The sequence below is a fragment of the Amblyraja radiata genome, chromosome 6 (genome assembly GCF_010909765.2).
Source record: "Amblyraja radiata isolate CabotCenter1 chromosome 6, sAmbRad1.1.pri, whole genome shotgun sequence".
Lineage (NCBI taxonomy): Eukaryota > Metazoa > Chordata > Chondrichthyes > Rajiformes > Rajidae > Amblyraja > Amblyraja radiata.
This window is the reverse complement of record NC_045961.1, coordinates 18,681,049-18,700,237: the sequence shown is the minus strand read 5'-3', so window position 1 is coordinate 18,700,237 and position 19,189 is coordinate 18,681,049. Positions and strand designations below refer to the sequence as shown.

Below are 19,189 nucleotides of genomic sequence, written 5' to 3'. Positions count from 1 at the left end.
TGATGTTCCCAGCTGGAGACTTGGACTGTGGGATCGACCAGTTCATTTCTTGTCACACTCTGTTAACTTGTCCAACATGAAAGGTTTGAATGTTGAATTGGTTATTAGGGCCAGCATGGAAATCTTTCACAGTACTGCCAATTTATGGGTGTAGCCCATCTACAGTGCCCTCCATTATGTTTGGGACAAAGACCCATCATTTATTTATTCCACAATTTTATCAGATTTTATTAAAGGCCATTTTTATACATTTTGGTTTAACCATGTAGAAATTACAGCAGTGTTTATACATGTCCTCCCATTTTAGGGCACCATAATGTTTGGGACAGATGGCTTCACAGGTCTTTGTAATTGCTCAGATGTGTTTAATTGCATCCTTAATGCAGGTATAAGAGAGCTCTCAGCACCTAGTCTTTCCTCCAGTCTTTCCATCACCTTTGGAAACTTTTATTGCTGTTTATCAACATGAGGACCAAAGTTGTGCCAATGAAAGTCAAAGAAGCCATTATGAGACTAAGAAACAAGAATAAAACTGTTAGAGACATCAGTCAAACCTTAGGCTTACCAAAATCAACTGTTTGGAACATCATTAAGAAGAAAGAGAGCACTGGTGAGCTTACTAATCACAAAGGGACTGGCAGGCCAAGGAAGACCTCCACAGCTGATGACAGAAGAATTCTCTCTATAATAAAGAAAAAGCCCCAAACACCTGTCCGACAGATCAGAAACACACTTCAGGAGTCAGGTGTGGATTTGTCAATGACCACTGTCCGCGGAAGACTTCATGAACAGAAATACAGGGGCGACTGATTAGCTCTGGTTAGCCGCAAAAATAGGATGGCCAGGTTACAGTTTGCCAAGAAGTGCTTAAAAGAGCAACCACGGTTCTGGAAAAAGGCCTTGTGGACAAATGAGACGAAGATTAACTTAGAAGGGTTTCGGCCCGAAACGTCGCCTATTTCCTTCGCTCCATAGATGCTGCTGCACCCGCTGAGTTTCTCCAGCATTTTTGTGTACCGAAGATTAACTTATATCAGAGTGATGGCAAGAGCAAAGTATGGAGGAGAGAAGGAACTGCCCAAGATCTAAAGCATACCACCCCATCGGTGAAACACTGAGGTGGGGGTGTTATGGCCTGGGCATGTATGGCTGCTGAAGGTACTGGCTCACTTATCTTCATTGATGATACAACTGCTGATGGTAGTGGCATAATGAATTCTGAAGTGTATAAACACATCCTATCTGCTCAAGTTCAAACAAATGCCTCAATATTCTTGGCTTGTATGTCATATGAGGGAACATTGGAAAGACTGGGCTTGTATTCACTGGAATTTAGAAGGATGAGAGGAGATCTTATAGAATCATATAAAATTATAAAAGGACTGGACAAGCTAGATGCAGGAAAATTGTTCCCAGTGTTTGGGGGCATCCAGAACCAGGGGCCACAGTCTAAGAATAAAGGGGAAGCCATTTAAAACTGAGATGAGAAAAAACATTTTCACCCAGAAAGTTGTGAATTTGTGGAATTCTCTGCAGGAAGGCGGTAGAGGCCAATTCACTGGATGAATTTAAAAGAGAGTTAGATAGAGTTCTAGGGGCTAGTGGAATCAAGGGATATGGGGAGAAGGCAGGCATGGGTTACTGATTGTGGATGATCAGCCATGATCACATTGAATGGCCCGAAGTGCCAAATGGTCTCCTCCTGCACCTATTTTCTATGTTTCTGACCACATGTGATTTTTTTCAATAACAAATCTCAAATTGTGGAATACAGCGGCAAATAAATAATCTTTGTCCCAAACATTATGGAGGGCACTCTATCTCCCTCCTGCATCCTCGCCTTGCATTGTTTCCTGGATTCTTCTGTCCCCTTCCCTGCCCAACCCACCCCAGGAGGAATGTTAATGACCTGTTACAGCTTGTAATGAGTTGTTTATTATTTCTTCTCTGACGGGATAGTCAGTGAATGCTTGTTCCACCTGAATGTGTACAATCACAAAGAAGCTTCTCTAACCTTTAGCTCAACTTTGTTGATCAAACCTTCGCCACCGCGGTCTATCTGTGAAGTGAGCTTATAATGACTGCATGAGGTGATCATCTAGCCTTCAGTTGCTATTGAGATTAATGTCATATTTGAATGCATTTGGCTCAGGCTAATTCTCTGCATCATTAATCGAGCGGTATCACCTCTTGAAGACCTGTGCAGATTGTTACATGACACAGTAACATACTTCAGACATATTTATAGCATAGTTAATGGAAAATATAACACATGTAAATTAATGGAAAATACAACACAATAAGTAAGTTAACTCTCTTGTCTCTTATTCCCCACCCCGGAAGGTTTAAGGGCCTGTCCCACTGCGGGGACCTAATTTGCGAGTGTAGAAGAGTTTAGGAGAGTATGAAAAAGTGTCATGGTCGTGTTGTATCACCGAGGTAGAAGACCTCCTTCGACCTTCCTTGACTATGTAGAGAACCTCCTACGAATATGTTAAAGACCTCCTACGACTATGTAGAAGACCTCCTTCAATCTCCTTCGACCTCCTTCGACTATGTTGAAGACCTCCTTCGATCTCCTTTGACCTCCTTTGACTATGTTGAAGACTAGCTTAAACTAGCTTTGACTAGCTTCGGGAAAATTGGACACCGAATAGTGGAGAGTGAAGATGACCTCCTTCGACCTCGTTGAAGACTATCTTCGATTACCTTCGATTACCTTCGACTACCCTCGATTACCTTTGATTGTCTTCGATTACCTACGAATAACATGCCGACCTACTACAACCTACTTCAACTAAACCTATGTGTAAAAACAATATTGACTTTTTTCCCATGGCGGCCTTTTTTACTTGCGGGCATTTTTCAGCATGCTAAAAAAACGCCGCGACCTAACTGAGGCCTCGAGTACTACTCTTGAGCATGAAGGAGAGTTACAAAGACCTCCTCGGACTTTGTGTCGACCATGCTGCGAGTACAAGTCGAGGGCAAACTCGCGAGAACTCGCCAATTAGGTCCCCGCAGTGGGACCGGCCCTTTAGTTTTGCTGCTGTTTTGATGCCGTGCTGTATGCTAGGAATGCTTTAAATGAGCTGAGCCCCGAGCAGATGCTATGCGATACATCTCTGGGCTTCTGTGCAGATATCATCATTGCCCTTTGTATCTATTAGTGAACCAGGCCCAGAGAAACAGCAGACTTTGCTTGGCTAGCTTTCCACTTGGAACCCTACCCGTAGTCCTATCAATTGCAAACCTGCTGACCTGATCAGATGGTAGAAAGCACCAGACAGATCACTCAACATTCAAATCCCTAAGTTAATAAATTGTGCTGTCCTATGTACAGCTGTAGATGCAGCAGGCTCATATAAACTCTGCTTTTTATCAGTAAATTTAGTTGCTGACAAGATATATCCAGAAGCCTTTTTTTGATATTACCGAAAGTTTGTTTAAACATTTAAACAGGGCAGTTCCTTGTTGGAACCAAATATTAAAGTGATAAAAATAGCATTTCACAGCTTACCCAAAATTAATTACAGTTGCAGATTGGTATTGGTTTATTATTGTCACGTATATCGAGGTAGAGTGAAAAGCCTTGTGTGCTATCCAGTCAGATCATGCCGTAAAAGAGCACAATCAAGCCATACTCAAGTACAATGGCAGTGCATTGAGAAAAGTACTGGAGTGTAGAATATAGTGTTACAGCATTGTAGTGTTAGATTAAAGATTTTTACAAAGTGTAAGGTCTGCAATGAGACTGGTTGGGGGATCAGGACTACAGCCCGACTTATGAAAGGATCATTTAGTTGCCTGATAACAGCAGAAGGTGAGATAGTGCAGCTAGCGATGTGGGAAATGGAATGGACGTGGAATATGACAGTTTGCTGTGTTGGAGTGGTTTAATAGCATTGGAAAAAGTTGAATCCGATCTCTATCACCCCTTGAACCTCGCACCCAACAACAAATGTTTTTCATATGGATGGTGTTGTAAAATTAGCATTATTCATAATTCATAGTTATGAATTGCATGATATATGGTAAATTTTTGCCTTGTGTTGTATTGCTGCGTAATATTTTTGATAATCCATTGATATAATGGATGTGAAGGATGTTTATATTGAGAGGCAGAGTAAGATGAAGAGGTGCGGAGTCCACATGCCTCACGGTTATGTCATATCAACAAACAGCTAAACCTTTAATGTTACAGAAGCAAGCACGGCCACAGTACAGTTGGAAAATAAACGTAAAAATGTGATGTTTCATGCTTTCCAGAGCTGGCTCAGATACCTGCTGGTTCAGCCCGTCTTGTGTCCCCGTACTGTACACAGATTCATGTGTGTTCCCATACTGTACATGGACTCACTTGTGTTCCCGTACTGTACATGGTTTCACCATGTGTGTTCCTGTACTGTACATGGATTCACCATGTATGTTGCTGTACTGTACATGGATTCACCATGTGTGTTCCCATACTGTTCACAGATTCATGTGTGTTCCCATACTGTACAAGGATTCACTTGTGTTCCTGTACTGTAAATGGATTCACCATGTGTGTTCCTGTACTGTAAATGGATTCACCATGTGTGTTCTTCAGCCATGAGATTTCTGCGTGGATCCGCGGATTTCCGTGAATTTTGAAATTCAGTTAAAAAACAAATTGTCTAACTCGCCGCTATAAATGGCTCTACGGCTAGCGCTCAACTCCGCACATGTAGATTAGCGGTTTCCCTCTGTCCCCTCGGCCTACCGTACCGGGGTTGGGGCGGAGAGCACAGAGTTACGTACACAACACAACGCTCACACTGTAACTGTACGGTCTTAATATGACAGAGGAGGAGGAGCCATCTTGGTGAACGGCTGCTAGCAGCAGCCGTCCGTCTTAAATTCGTTTTTTTTTAGTTTTTAGTGAGTCCTGTTTTTTTGTTTGTAGGGGATATGGTCTTTTAATGTGGGGGGGTAGGTGTTACTTTATTTATAGGTCCCTACCTGGTCGGTGTGGCAGCCTTTTTTCCGGGCTGCCCGTCGACCCGTCCTCGTGGCCTACCAGCGGGCTTGGAGCGCCGTTTCTTGGCGGGAACCACCCAGCACCTCGGCCTGGGTGGCGGCACAGCATTGGAGCGCTGGAGCGGAGCGGAGCGGGCGATGCCTTGCCTGGGTCGCCGCGCTGGAGCTCTGGCGAGCTGGACCGCCGAGAGCAACATCTCCGGGCTGCGGGTTTGCGGAGCGGAGAGGCGGCGTGCGTAGAGGCGGCAAGGCGGCAGTGAGGAGAGCGGGCGCCGACTTTATCATCGGGAGCCTGGGAGCTCCAAACCGGCGCGGCCTTGTCGGCTTCGGCAGCCGCGGGCTCCAACCAAGAAGCGGCCGTTCCAAGTGGCCCAGCCGCCGAAAGGACTCTCCCGACGCCGGGGCAAGACCACCCGGTGAGAACGGCCAGGGACATCGGGCCTCCGTAGAGGCAACTGCGGTGGCCTCAATAGGCCTGAGTTTGGGGTGAACATGGGGTGGGGACTGGACATTGTGCCTTCCTCCACAGTGCTATCCACTGTGGGGGGATGATTGTTTTGTCTAATTGTGGTCCTGTAGGTCTGTGTCCAAGATGGCTGCCGTGAAGAGAGAGTGGACGCTGGCGCGCTTTGGCTGCCGCTGCTCTCTTTTCACACTGTGTTTTTGATTTTCTGTTTTTGGATTGAATTCTGTTTTTAATTTGTGTCACTGTGATGTCTTTAATTACTTGTTTTATTCCGATTATATGTTTTATTTCGATTACTATGTAAGGTGTCCTTGAGATGTATGAAAGGCGCCCATTAAATAAAATTTATTATTATTATTAAGTGAAAACAAGCAAGGAGTTGGTGTCATTTTAAGGTATGATTATCACAAATTTTCTGTGACAAGCAAGTAAAATGTGTTATTTTAAGGTCCAATAAAAAAGAATTGCAGTACAAATTAAGGGTAAACAAGCAAATGGTGTCATTTTAAGGTACAATTATCAAAAATGGTCAAAAACCCTCATCTCTCTTCCTCTTTTTTCATTTTTTCCTCTCATGCCAGGTTCTTGTACTGTACATGGATTCATCACATGTTTCCGTACTGCACACGGATTCACCATGTGTGTTCCCGTACTGCACACGGATTCACCATGTGTATACTGTACACTGATTCATCACATGTTCCCGTACTGTACACGGATTCAACACACGTGTTACAGTACAGTACATAGATTCATCACGTGTGTTTCCCCCGTGTGGTGCAGAGTGTCACATCATGACAGACAAAACTTGGGGTGTATTCGCTTGGTTAAAAGTTGATAAAACGGTATTGATTTGATAGGAGCTATGGAGAGAAACTCTTTCCTCTCATGTGGAATGTAGGATTGTTAATAATAATAAAATCAGACCCAGACCAATTAAGAAAGGAATTAGGAAGCATTTTATGGATTCAAAGTTAACATCTTCTCTCCTCACTTGTGAATACTGAGTCAGTTTAAATTTATTACTTTGAAATTGATGAAGTGTATCTCAGGATTATTGAATGAATGAGTTTCAGCTGACTACTTGATCTATATTTGTGCATAGTCTGTGAGAGTTCAATGGGATAAAATCTTCAAGGTTAAAAAGATTTGTTATTGGTCATGTTCAGAGAAGTCGGAGTCCAGAGCAAGGTCTGTTTAATTCTAATCTGGCATCAATTTTTGCCAGGAATAAACGCTTGTCGGAATGCTGCACATCAGTTTAAACACTGCTGGTTTTAGTACTGGGATCAAATAGTATGTTCTTCCGGCGGGTATCACTATTTCCCTTGTAGTGCGGCTGTACAATTGTAACCTGGCTCTTTGTTCCACTTTTATATATATGTGGCAAGAAGACAGATTCTGACATTTGAATTTGCTTGCTTGAATTCAAGTTTGTAGTAATTTGGAGCACGTCACCCCTCTTTAATGCTCAGTCACCCCATAGTATGAACTAGGACAGGTACATGGAGAGGAAACACTTCAAGGGCTTTGGACCATACACGGACAGGTGGCACCAGTGTATATGGACAGTTTTCAACTTGGACCTGTTGAGCCGAAGGGCCTGTTTCAATATATTTTTTGTTTATAATTAATCCTGTTAATTGCCATAAAGTCTGATGAAAAATATTAAACTTTCAATTTCTGGTTCCTTCTACAACAGGGCATCGCTTGCACTGCTCGTGAACCTCACAGTTTGAGGTGGGGCTAAGATGAGCATAACCAGTGACGAAGTAAATTTCCTGGTTTATCGATATCTCCAAGAATCGGGTAAGAATATTCATCTGAATCACAGCAGGTTCTCGATAGATTGTAAAAGTTACTGATCGTTATGTTACATGCAGAAGCTTCCATAGTTAATGTTCCATCGTTTAATTTTTCAATAAAGCTGATATGAGAAGCTCAGCTTTTAATGTTTGGTTGGTTGGTTTATTGGAAAGCTAGGCCCACTTCTACACTTTGGCTCAGTCCCTGGACATAAGCATATGCACTTTGCACTGGAGGGCATTCAAGCCATGAAGGTGGCTACTGTGTGGGTGGCACTTGCACAGTAATAGCATTGTCTGAACAGTTTCACATACAAATAAGCAGACTTTACATATTCACAGTTTCAAAAGAGAATTTATTGGTATTTGGGGATTTCCATATGAACTGCTTAATCAATTGGAATGCTCAGAGTTTCTTCTTCACAATCCTCAACACACAGCCTTACCTTTGTCTGATCAATAATTCCTCAGCATTGATTTGTGGTGTCTATTGGTGGGCCAGGCATTCCTGAGGATATGATTTCTTCTATCTGTGTTCGCCCTTCACAGCTGGCAGCCAGAAGCAATGTAAAGAGTCAGGGCAGATTCCGAATGAGTGCTGGAATGCATTGCATGGCACAGTTAGAATATTGTACTGGTGACTGACTGTATATGGCAATAAGTTGTACTACATGTAGATGGGGAGCCTGGGTCAGCATGAGCAAGCTGGGCTGAAGTTTCTGTACTGTATGACTATGACTCTATTTGATAAGAGACTGCTTGGTAATTATCTGTAGATCACCACATGCCTGAACATTAAGGTTTAGTGTTTGTTTTACATTTAATAGGAAAAAATTAAATCCAATCTGTTATGTACATTTATCTTGCTATAGCAATGTTCTTATTTAACTTATTAAGTGGAATTTTAGTCATGTGTTTTAATTCTTTAATTTGCCCATTTGTGTTGACGACATTACCCCTGTGACCATGAAGGTTTGCTGTGAGAATCTAAGTCACTGGTGATAACCAGTGTCTAGTGTGGTGTTGGGAGGCGGGGTATGCATGAAGATGAGGTGGGATCGGGCATCCTCCAGGGGGCAGTGAAGGGTTCAGACATCAGCAGCAACATGACGTTGGGTGTGTGGTGCTCAGTAACACGGGCGGTGGGAACGCCGGCCTCAGCCGCTGGTGGAGGTTGGGGAAGATGGTGCCAATAATCTGCAAGGATGGATGTGGTCTGCAACACTGCAAATTCAAGCATGTTTACCATGAGTTGTGCATGAAGAGTGGGCTCAGAAAACATGAATAAGTTACTGCAACATCACAACTGTGGACCTGAATGCATGTTAACTGACACAAGTGTTCCCTCACCTTCAGTTTTCTATATTATATTCATCCGAGAAAAATAGTCTGCACCAGGGTTGGGAGACTCTGGAATTCTCTGCCAGCCAGTGGTGAGAGATGGATTATTATAAATATTTATCCACCTCCACTTTACATATTTGACTGATTGAGGAATAGGGATAAATGGCATAGAAGAGGAATGAGACTAGCTGTGATCTTAATTACAGGCCTACTCTTGTCATTCCTTGTGCGTTGTTTGATGTAACATATTACAGGACTTTAGCAAGTTTCAAGTTGAAAGAGACGAGTATGTCAGCAACTTTTCACTTTTATAAAGGGCTCCACAAAGAGCAGAGGGAAGGTGCTGCCACATAATGTCTGTTACAGATTAGAAATTCCACTGTCATGTGTGAAATCCCAAACCCTCTGGCCTTAAATGCAGAGGAAATCTGGCAATAACACACAGAATACACCCCCCCCCCTAACCTCCTCCCCATCTATCCTCAAAATTCATACAAGTAAGCACCTTTGTTATGTGAAAGAGTAATGTCTGTGCCATGTTTGTCAAGGTGAACAAAAGTCTTGCATCAATCACGCAAAGTGCTGGAGTAACTCAGCGGGTTTCACATCTGATTCGCACAATTGGCTAGTCTCCAGATTAAGAAATTTCTCTCTACACCACTGTGTATGTCTCTCGTTTCCCATTCCCCTGACTCGTCTGAAAAAGGGTCTCGACCTGAAACCTCACGCATTCCTTCTCTCCAGAGATGCTGCCTGTCCCGCTTAGTTACTCCAGCACTTTGTTTTATATTATAATTAATAGTTCACCTTCCTGCCCTATCACACGGTTAAAAGAGCTATCTAATGCACAAATATTTGGGTAATTGTCTCGAGCAACATGACGATTCATGAAGGGCAGCTTGCTGAGATGCTGGTGGTACAGTAACTGCTGAGGCTGGCTGCAATCTTCCTCCGTTTCGTCACAGAGCAATCTTCAACCCCAGCAAGTCGGAGCTCAGAAATTGATGAATGAACAGTTCTCACAGGAGCCAGATTCTCACCCTCATTTGTTGATATCAATGCGACTGTTTAAACAGAAATGGCCCAAGGACTGCTTCCGTGCCAGACCTGCCAAACTCCCACTTGTGAATCCACAGGTCCACTTCTGAAAACTATTACATGAATACAGTTTGAAGATTCAAATCACAACACTTTGTGGCATATTTTTCATTTCATTAATTGAACCTAATATTAGAAAGCACATAAAAAGAACCCAAAATGGTGTTTATTAATGAACATACTTTGTGAAACTGTGGTAAGTTATCAACACCATTCTGTCAACATTCCATGTGTTATCTGGTGTTAAACATAGAAACATAGAAAATAGGTGCAGGAGTAGGCCATTCGGCCCTTCGAGCCTGCACCGCCATTCAATATGATCATGGCTGATCATCCAACTCAGTATCCTGTACCTGCCTTCTCTCCATACCCCCTGATCCCTTTAGCCACAAGGGCCACATCTAACTCCCTCTTAAATATAGCCAATGAACTGGCCTCAACTACCTTCTGTGACAGAGAATTCCAGTGATTCACCACACTCTGTGTGAAAAATGTTTTCCTCATCTCGGTCCTAAAAGATTTCCCCCTTATCCTTAAACTGTGACCCCTTGTTCTGGACTTCCCCAACATCGGGAACAATCTTCCTGCATCTAGCCTGTCCAACCCCTTAAGAATTTTGTAAGTTTCTGTAAGATCCCCCCTCAATCTTCTAAATTCTAGCGAGTGGCCTGTCCCACTGTATGAGCTAATTCACGAGTTCTCCCGCGTTTCCCCTGATTCGAACTTGGAGAATTAAGGGCCTGTCCCACTGTACGAGTTTACCCAAGAGCTCTCCAGAGTTTAAAAAAAAATCAAGCTCGTGGTAAGTACGTAGAATGTACGTAGCGGGTACGTCGGAGCTCGGGACGTCTCTTAGCGGCTCGTAACGCTAATGGCAGGTACTCGGGAAACGCGGTAAGCTCGTGAAGATTTTTCAACATGTTGAAAAATGTTCACGAGTGCCCTGAGTACACACGAGCGGCTATTACCGTCATTCTCCGAATTCGAATCAGGGGAAACTCGGGAGAACTCTTGAATTACCTCGTACAGTGGGACAGGCCCTTTACGGTAATAGCCGCTCGTTGGTGCTCGGGGCTCTCGTGGATATTTTGCAACATGTTGAAAAATCTTCACGAGCTTACCGCATTTCCCGAGTACCTGCCGTTAGCGTTACGAGCCGCTAAGAGACGTTCCGAGCTCCGACGTACCCGCTACGTACATTCTACGTGCTTACCATTAGTTTGATTTTTTTTTAAACTCGGGAGAGCTCTTGAATTACCTCACACAGTGGGACAGGCCCTTTAGATTGCCAACCTTTACTTTGTCAATTCGCAATGCATGGAGAGCGTAAAAACCATTGCAGTCACATGGCACAGATACAGGCTCTTCAGTCCATGCCAATCCAGACCCCATCTAAACTGGTCCCATTTGCCCAATACCCCTGTAAACTTTTAAACTTATACCATCCCTATCCGTTCCCTCTCACCTTAAACTGATAAAAATGTGACAGTTTAAAATACAAAATGATAAATAATTCAAAAACATCCAAAGGGCTTGTGTTTGTGCTTTTAAAATGTATTCAGTTTTATGAACCCGACATTTCTGTTTAAAATTCAGATTTGAAACATCAGCATATTTTTTTTATTGGAATAAATATTTGGTGATTCAACCGGTGATTTGTTTTGGACTCCGCTATTTTCCTCCAACGAAAACTGTGTTCATCATTGGTGAACAATTTGAGATTGTAGTTGATTGGTGGAGTTATAGAGCATGGAAACAGGCCCTTTGTCCCAACTTGCCCATACCAACCAAGATGCCCCATCTACTTCCACCTGCCTGCGTTTGGCCCATATCCCTCAAAACCTTTCCTATCCATGTACCTGTCCAAACGCCTTGTAAATCGTGTGATAGTACCTGCCTGACCAATCTCCTCTGGTAGCTCGTTCCACATACCCACAACTCTTTGTGTGAAGAAGTTTCCCCTCTGGTTACACAAAACAGTACAGCACAGAGACAGGCCCTTCAGCCCATAATGTTTGTGTCTTACATGATGCACAGTAAACTGATGTAGAGCCTATTATATATTTCCTCTCTCGCCATATATCAATGTTCTCTGGTTCCTGATTGCCCTATCATGGGAAAAATACAATGCATTCACCCATTCTATTCCCTTCATGATTTTATTTGCTTCATATAAGATCACCCTTCAGACATTTGGATAGGTAAGTGGACACAAAAGGTTCGAGAGATATGGGCATAACATGAACAAATTGGACTATTTTAGATGGGGCATCTTATTGGGCATGGATGAGTTGGGCCGAAGAGCCTGTTTTTGTTTCAATTCCGTAAATGGTACCATTCCTTGAAAGTGACATCACAAGTAGCTAGGGTGGTCAAAAAGGCTTTCAGCACATTAACTGAAATCTTCATCAGTCAGAGTATAGTTGGGAGGTCATATTACAGTTATATAAGACATTGGTGAGACCACATTTAGAGGATTGTGTTCAGTTTTGCTCACCATATTACAGTAAAGATGTGAAGCTGGAAAGGGTGCAGTGAAGATTCACGAGGATGTTGCCAGCTCTAGAGGGTCTGAGCTGCAGGGAGAGGTTGAACAGGCGTGGGCTTTATTCCTTAGACTGCAGGAGGCTAAAGGGTGATCTTACAGAGGTGTACAAATCATGAGAGGAATAAATCTGGTAAACGCACAGAGTCTTTTGCCCAGAGTAGGGGAATCGAGAACCAGAGGGCAGGTTTAAGGTGAAGTGGGAAAGATTTAATAGAAACCTGAGAGGTAACCTTTCTACACGAAGGGTGGTGGATGTATAGAACGAGCTGCCGGAGGAGTGAGTTGAGGCAGATACTATTGCAACGATTAAGAAACATTTAGGCAGGTACATGGATAGGATAGGTTTAGAGGGATATGGGCCAAACACAGGCAGGTGGGACTGGTGTAGATAGAACATGTGGGCAAGTTGGGCTGAATGGCCTGTTTCTACGTTGTATGACTATGACCATATAACAAGCGCATAGTTCCCAACAACCTTAAACAAGGCCATTATAAAACAAAGGATCAACCTCAATATACAATACTATATGCAAATGGCACTTTTCAATTCTAGTGTAAACCTGATATCTTGTAACTCGAGGATTCATTTATTATCTATATATGTATTAAATATTAGGAATTGTCAAAATATATTTCAGATATAGAGGAATTGGTGTTTGAGGAAGTTCATAAGTAAATTTCACCTCCAATAATCTAAACATTGCTGCAGTTATTCCCACACCCTTTCATTAGTTTCCTTATATTAGTGAAGGTGTTTGATTCTTAATGTGCAGCTATGAATGATAGTATATTCTGTGGTAAGTAGCACATGGAACTTGCTTTTCTAGAGAGACAAGGAACTGCAGATGCTGGTTTGTAAATAGGAAGACACAAAGTGCTGGAGTAACTCAGCAGGCCTGGCAGCATCTCTGGAGAACATCAATAGGTGATGTTTTGGGTGGGAACCCTTCTTCAGACAAACTCTGATGGGGCAAAGCAGTAAGAGAGGAGGGGCAGGACAAGGCTTGGCAAATAATAAAGGGGGGGTGGGGGATTATAGGCAGATTGTTGGACAAAGGCCAGAGATGCAGACAAGAGGATTGAAGAGTTGCCAATTATGAAGCTAGAAGAATGAATATGGGGGAGGGGGAAATATAAGTACGATACCACGTTGGGCATAGGTAGGGGAGGTGGAGAAGGGGGGGGTTGGGGAATTGGGGAGGGGTAGAAATTCAACGTTCATAGCGTTGGGTTATAAACTGCCCAAGCAAAATATGAGGTGCTGTTTCCCCAATTTGCACGTGGCCTCGCTCTGGCAATGGAGGAGGCCCTGGACAGAAAGGTCAGTGTGGGAATGGGTAAGGGTGTGGCGGTCCCTCGTAGTTAGCCACTCGTGGTGCGCACCCTCGGCTCTGGGGGTTGGGTCACGTGACTTGGTTTGGCGGGAAGAGCGGGTCACGTGTCTCCCATGGGGTATATATATATATATATACTGCTGGTAACACCGTTGCCCCTTGTTGTGGTTCTGAGAGGTGTTCTGTGTTAATCTAATAAAGATCTTGTTTGACAACACGTGTCCCGCTATATGGGTGACTCCGACAGTCCAAAATTGTTATTTTGGATCCGGCCCAACAAAACGCTGTCGCACTTAAGCTGCCATTGTTCTGGACCTCGCAGCCCCAGGTGTGGTTCCAGCAGGCCCAGTTCCACATCTGCAAAATCACAGCCGACGACACCCGCTACTATTACATGGTCGGCGCGCTCGATGAGGAGACAGCCAGTTGCTTGGTTCCTTACCTGGGGTGGGGGGGGGGGTCTTGTGGTGGTCCCTGGTAGTTACGGTTCTGGGGAGGGGGTCTTGTGGTGGTCCCTGGTAGTTAGCCACTCGTGGTGCGAACCCTCGGCTCTGGGGGTTAGGCCACATGACTTGGTTTGGCGGGAAGAGCGGGCCACGGGTCTCCCCTGGGGTATATATACTGCTGGTAACACACTTGCCCCATGCTGTGGTTCTGAGAGCTGTTTTGTGTTAATCTAATAAAGATCACTTGTTTGACAACACGTGTCTCGCTATAAGGGAGTTTAAATGGTTAGCAACAGGGCGACCCAACAGGCTTTGACGGACCAAACACGTGCTCAACGAAACAATCGCCAAGTCTACGTTTGCTCTCACCGATGTACAGGAGGCCACATCGGGAACACCGGATGCAGTAGATGAGGTTAGAGGAGGTGCACGGGAACCTCTGTCTCACCTGGAGGGACTGCTGGGGTCACAGGATGGAGTTGAGGGAGGAGATATAGGGACAGGTGTTACATCTTTGTTTCGATGTCGCAGCAGAGTTTTACGGGGTGAATATTTGCAAAGATAACAGGCATGTGCTGTGGGATGTGTTGGTTATGTTGAGGCTGGAAGAATTGTGGCTGAGAACCAACATCTCGGCCACAGTGAAATGGAAAAGGTTGGACGTTCGTGCTGTGAGAAATAACACTGCAGCGACTGGAGAGTCCTGGGTGCACGAGGAAATGTGGAAAATGGAATGCTTCTACATCAATCTGAAAAACACGTTCACATCGTAAAAACGCTGGTGATAATGCCAGATTATATCTGGGTAGAACATTGTGTGCCGCTGCTCTTTGTAAACGCAGTGACGTCTGTAAACTTGCATACGTATGACTAAGATGTGACTCCTCTGTCTCCGCAGGTTTCTCTCATTCAGCTTTCACGTTTGGAATCGAAAGTCACATCAGTCAGTCGAACATCAACGGCACACTCGTACCACCTGCAGCTTTGATCTCCATCCTTCAGAAAGGACTGCAGTATGTCGAGGCAGAGATCAGCATCAATGAGGTAGTGTGACAAGCAATCCCTCCCACTCTCCACTCTCAACTTCCCTTTGATTAATGAGCTTGAACGAGGGGCAATCACATTTCTTGGGTATTGTTAGTGTTGAATAATAGTTTTAATTTTAAATCTGTATGTATTTAGCACACAAGTCTTTATTTGCAAGAAGCATTTACAGCCCTTTTGTGTTTCCTTGCCCATGACTCTCGTACCGTTCTGGTGAGGCCACTGGGACGCAGACTGAAGCTTGGGGGATGTACAGGAGATGTCTGGTCACTCCTTGTCTGCCCTGCTCACTCATCAGCCCTGCAGCAATGAGACCTGCTGCTGCTGCCTGCATTGCACAGTCCACAGTGTTCTTAATGACCCTTTAAACATCTGCATACTGCTCACTTTCAAATGTGTTTCTGACTGCAAACTCCTTGACCTGACCAAGTCAGCCTCTATAATTATAACTCACATTATATCCAGGCAGTCCCAACATTTCTATTCACGCCCTGCACTAAGACCACACCAGTACATTGCCAGCAATGTCACAGGGAGAGGGAAGCCTTAATGTGAAGCGGAATCTTTCCACCCTTGGCTTTATGTCAGCAAATGAGACTCCCTGTTCACTTGCTATTCCCAAAACTATTGCAACTTCCATATTGCAAAGCCTGCTAAATGAACATTAAACAACGTACTTGACAAACATGTAATTGTACCATCAGAAAAAAACATATCCGTGTTTTTATAAATAGCACGGATATCCTTAAAGATGTTAACACGCAAAACAAAATAACCAGGTTGTTTGCTTGTTCTATGTATTATCTTCAAGCAGTTTGCATAAATTTAATGAAACTTGCCACATCCATTTGCCAAATGAGAGAGCTTTAGCACAAATAGATCTTTTGACAGTCGGGGCAAGGATCGAGTGGTCCAGATTTTACAAGTAAGGACAATTACTAACCATATTAGGATTTCATGGATGTAGGGATGTGAAGTTGCATTAATTCCCAACCACTTCCAATGGCAAATGCACTGAGTGATCTGGCACGGGAGATTGTTTACATCGATCCTGATTTGGAGGAAGCCTGGGTCTCTCAGCAAGTTCCAGATGGAGAAACTGCAGTATCCTGCAAGGATGTTTTACCCCTGATCACAGATTCATGCCCATTGTTTCAAGGAACATCTAGCTAACTTCTCGCCAAAACAACGAGAAAATATGGCTTGGTGACAGGACAAAATAGCCAATGGACATGGTTTTGTAACTTTGCATAATGTTGCACAAATAAACCCAAACCAATCCTTCAGTTTTTATCAAATCGGCTTCTCAAACTTGATGTTGAAAAAATTGAAACATTAGCATGAATTGAGCACAAAGGAGCTGTAAACACACGTAAAGCAGACCTGAACATTAGTTTAGTTTAGTTTAGAGATACAGTGCGGAAACAGGCCCTTCGGCATACCGAGTCTGCACCGACCAGCGATCCCCACACATTAACACTATCCTACACTAGGGACATTTTTTACATTTATACCAAGCCAAACCTACAAACCTGTAAGTCTTTGGAGCATGGGAGGAAATTGAAGTTCTCAGAGAAAACCCACGCAGGTCACCGGGAGATCATACAACCTCCGTACAGACAGCAAGCGCTATAAGGCAGCAACTCTACCGCTGTGCCCTTGTTGGTGTACAGCACTCAGTAAGCAGTGCCCACTTCCTTGTGAGGAGCTCAAAAACCTGTAGGAAGACCAGGGATGTTCCAACTTACTGCTTCATGTGGTGTCCACTGTGGATTATTGTAATCCTGCCTTAATAACCACCGTATTGGTGTACCATGTGTGATCTGCAAAACTAATTCTTGCAGGAAAGTCTCTGCAACCAGAAAGTTCATCCAAATCCGTTTTCTAGTTAAGAATATTTTTGGATAAATGTGACTGTCTAAACATAACTGCTGGAAATTCACAAATTCTAGGATCAGAATTAATCCATTTGGCCCATCAAGTCTACTCCGCCATTCATTCATGGCTGATCTATATGCCTTGTTATGTCTTTTGTATCAAATGAAATTCAGTAATAGCATTACATCGTAGTCCATCATTAATCTCGGGTCCAGTTAAGCCATGCCTGGGGTAAGCAGTAGTAAGATTAGTGGCCCACTGAATTATTCCCAGCAGTTTGGGTCTTGTATCAGATCTCAGCAGTTTTCTACGTGTAAAAGTTGAATCTGTGTTTAAACCTTTACGAAATGTTGCACGTTCTCTTGTTTATTCCTCCATTAGAGGACGTGGCTCTGCAGTATCTGCAGCCTGTCTGGGCACAGACTGCCCATCAGCCACCTCTTTATGAGATGTGGTCACTTCTTCCTCTAACTTTAACCCTTTGCTCAAGTCTGGGACTTTGTTACTCTTGGTTCCTGCTCTCAAGACACCGATCTTGTGCATCATTGTAGAAACTAACATTGTGCTGAATTAATGGGCACTCCCACTCATAATTCTAGCAAGTGGACTTGTCAGGAGCATCCATGGGTGGGAGATTGTAGCCTTCACGTGGTCCGCCGTGTTTCAACTAATGTAATCAACCTGGCGTGCACAATCAAATAAGATCAAATAGAACAAGTTGTCCGACAACTTTAGGCTGTGCATGGCATACGCAAGAAGAAGAAGAAGAAGAAGGAGCATCCATGCTGTACGATCACCCGGACGCGATCATTTTGTTTACAAACTGGATTTGAAAATGTCCTAATCCTAGATTTAGTGTCTGCAGCAAAGTGAAAGCTGGAGTCGATGTCGAGATTCGGAAACTGGTCAGCTGCAGGTTTCTGTGTGTACATAAACCAACTCTTCCTGTTGGTGATACAACTCTTCCACAAGTTCCCTGCTCTGCAGGCTGCTGCAAATCAATGAACTGGTGACAATGTCAAATAGTTACAAACTAGTTTCAGTGTAAAATGACCTGAAGATGTTCTGTGTAGGAAGGAACTGCAGATGCTGGTCTAAACCGAAGATAGACACAAAAAGCTGGAATAAGGCAGCATCTCTGGAGAAAAGGAATGGGTGACGTTTTGGGTCGAGACCATTCTTCAGATGTTCTGCTTGTGGGGTAAGGTGGGTGAATATGCCACTGTTGTCACAGACTTAATCAGCAAGTGGATGGAGGACTGTGTAGCAGAGACAAAGATACGTGTATTCCTCAACCAGGAATCATGGCTGAACCGCAAGATCCACTCCCAGCTGAAACACAAATCTGCAGCTTTCAAGTCAAACGATCCCAAGCGGTACAAGAAATCTGTCTCCGAGCCATTAAGGATGCCAGGAGGGAACTTCCGAACAAGCTGGATTCCCGACATGAATACCAGCATTTTGTGGCAAGGCCTACACGCTATAATAGGTAAATGTGAAGGCGGGCAGAAATAAGACCCTCCCGATGTACTCAAAGCATTCTATGACAGCTTTGAACAGTAGTTCAGTGGTGGAATGCACCTCCCTGCCAGTCTCAGGTGTGTCTGTGCCAACGGTTACAGTGGCAGATGTAAGATTGGCCTTCCTGAGAATGAATCGGCTGAAAGCAACTGGCCCAGATGGAGTCCCCGGCGTCATCCTCAGAACTTGTGTGGATCAGCTGGCAGAAAGTAGTCACAGACATCTTTGGCCTGTAATGACTACATTCGGAGGTCCCTACCTGCTTCAAGGAGGCCATATCATTCCAGTGACAATGTAAAGTGAGATAGTATGCCTTGATCACTACCATCCAGTGGCTCTGACATCCACCATCATGAAGTCCTTCATGAGGCTGGGGATGGCACATATTAACTTCGGCCTGGCATGTCTCCACTGACTCTCACAAACCTCCACCAATGCAACATAGAAAGCATACTGTTGGGTTGCATCACAGTTTGGTTTGGGAACAGCTCTGCCCAAGAACGCAAGAAATTGCAGAGTTGTGGATGTAACCCAGTCCATCACACAGGCTAGACTTTCCTTCTATACTTCGCACTGCCTCGGACGGAAAAGCAGCCAACAGAATCGCAGTCTGGTGAAGGGTCCCGACCCGAAACGTGACCGATCCATATTCTCCAGAGATGTTGCCTGACCTGCTGAGTTACTCCAGCTCCACCAGTCATCTT

The 19,189-nt window shown here is 44.0% G+C and overlaps 1 protein-coding gene across 5 annotated transcripts in view; it reads left to right on the top strand.

Moving 5' to 3' along the window:
- Positions 1-19,189, top strand: part of LOC116974125 (F-box-like/WD repeat-containing protein TBL1XR1) — a 211,660-nt gene that overhangs the window by 167,233 nt on the left and 25,238 nt on the right. For 4 of the 5 annotated variants that reach the window (XM_033022282.1, XM_033022285.1, XM_033022286.1 and 1 more), the window contains 2 exons: positions 7,170-7,276; positions 14,941-15,086. In XM_033022282.1, the coding sequence (XP_032878173.1) occupies positions 7,219-7,276; positions 14,941-15,086 (204 nt within the window). In that variant the 5' untranslated portion in view covers positions 7,170-7,218. Of the gene's footprint in view, positions 1-7,153; positions 7,277-14,940; positions 15,087-19,189 lie in introns of all 5 variants that reach the window. The other variant, XM_033022284.1, reaches the window with a different exon arrangement.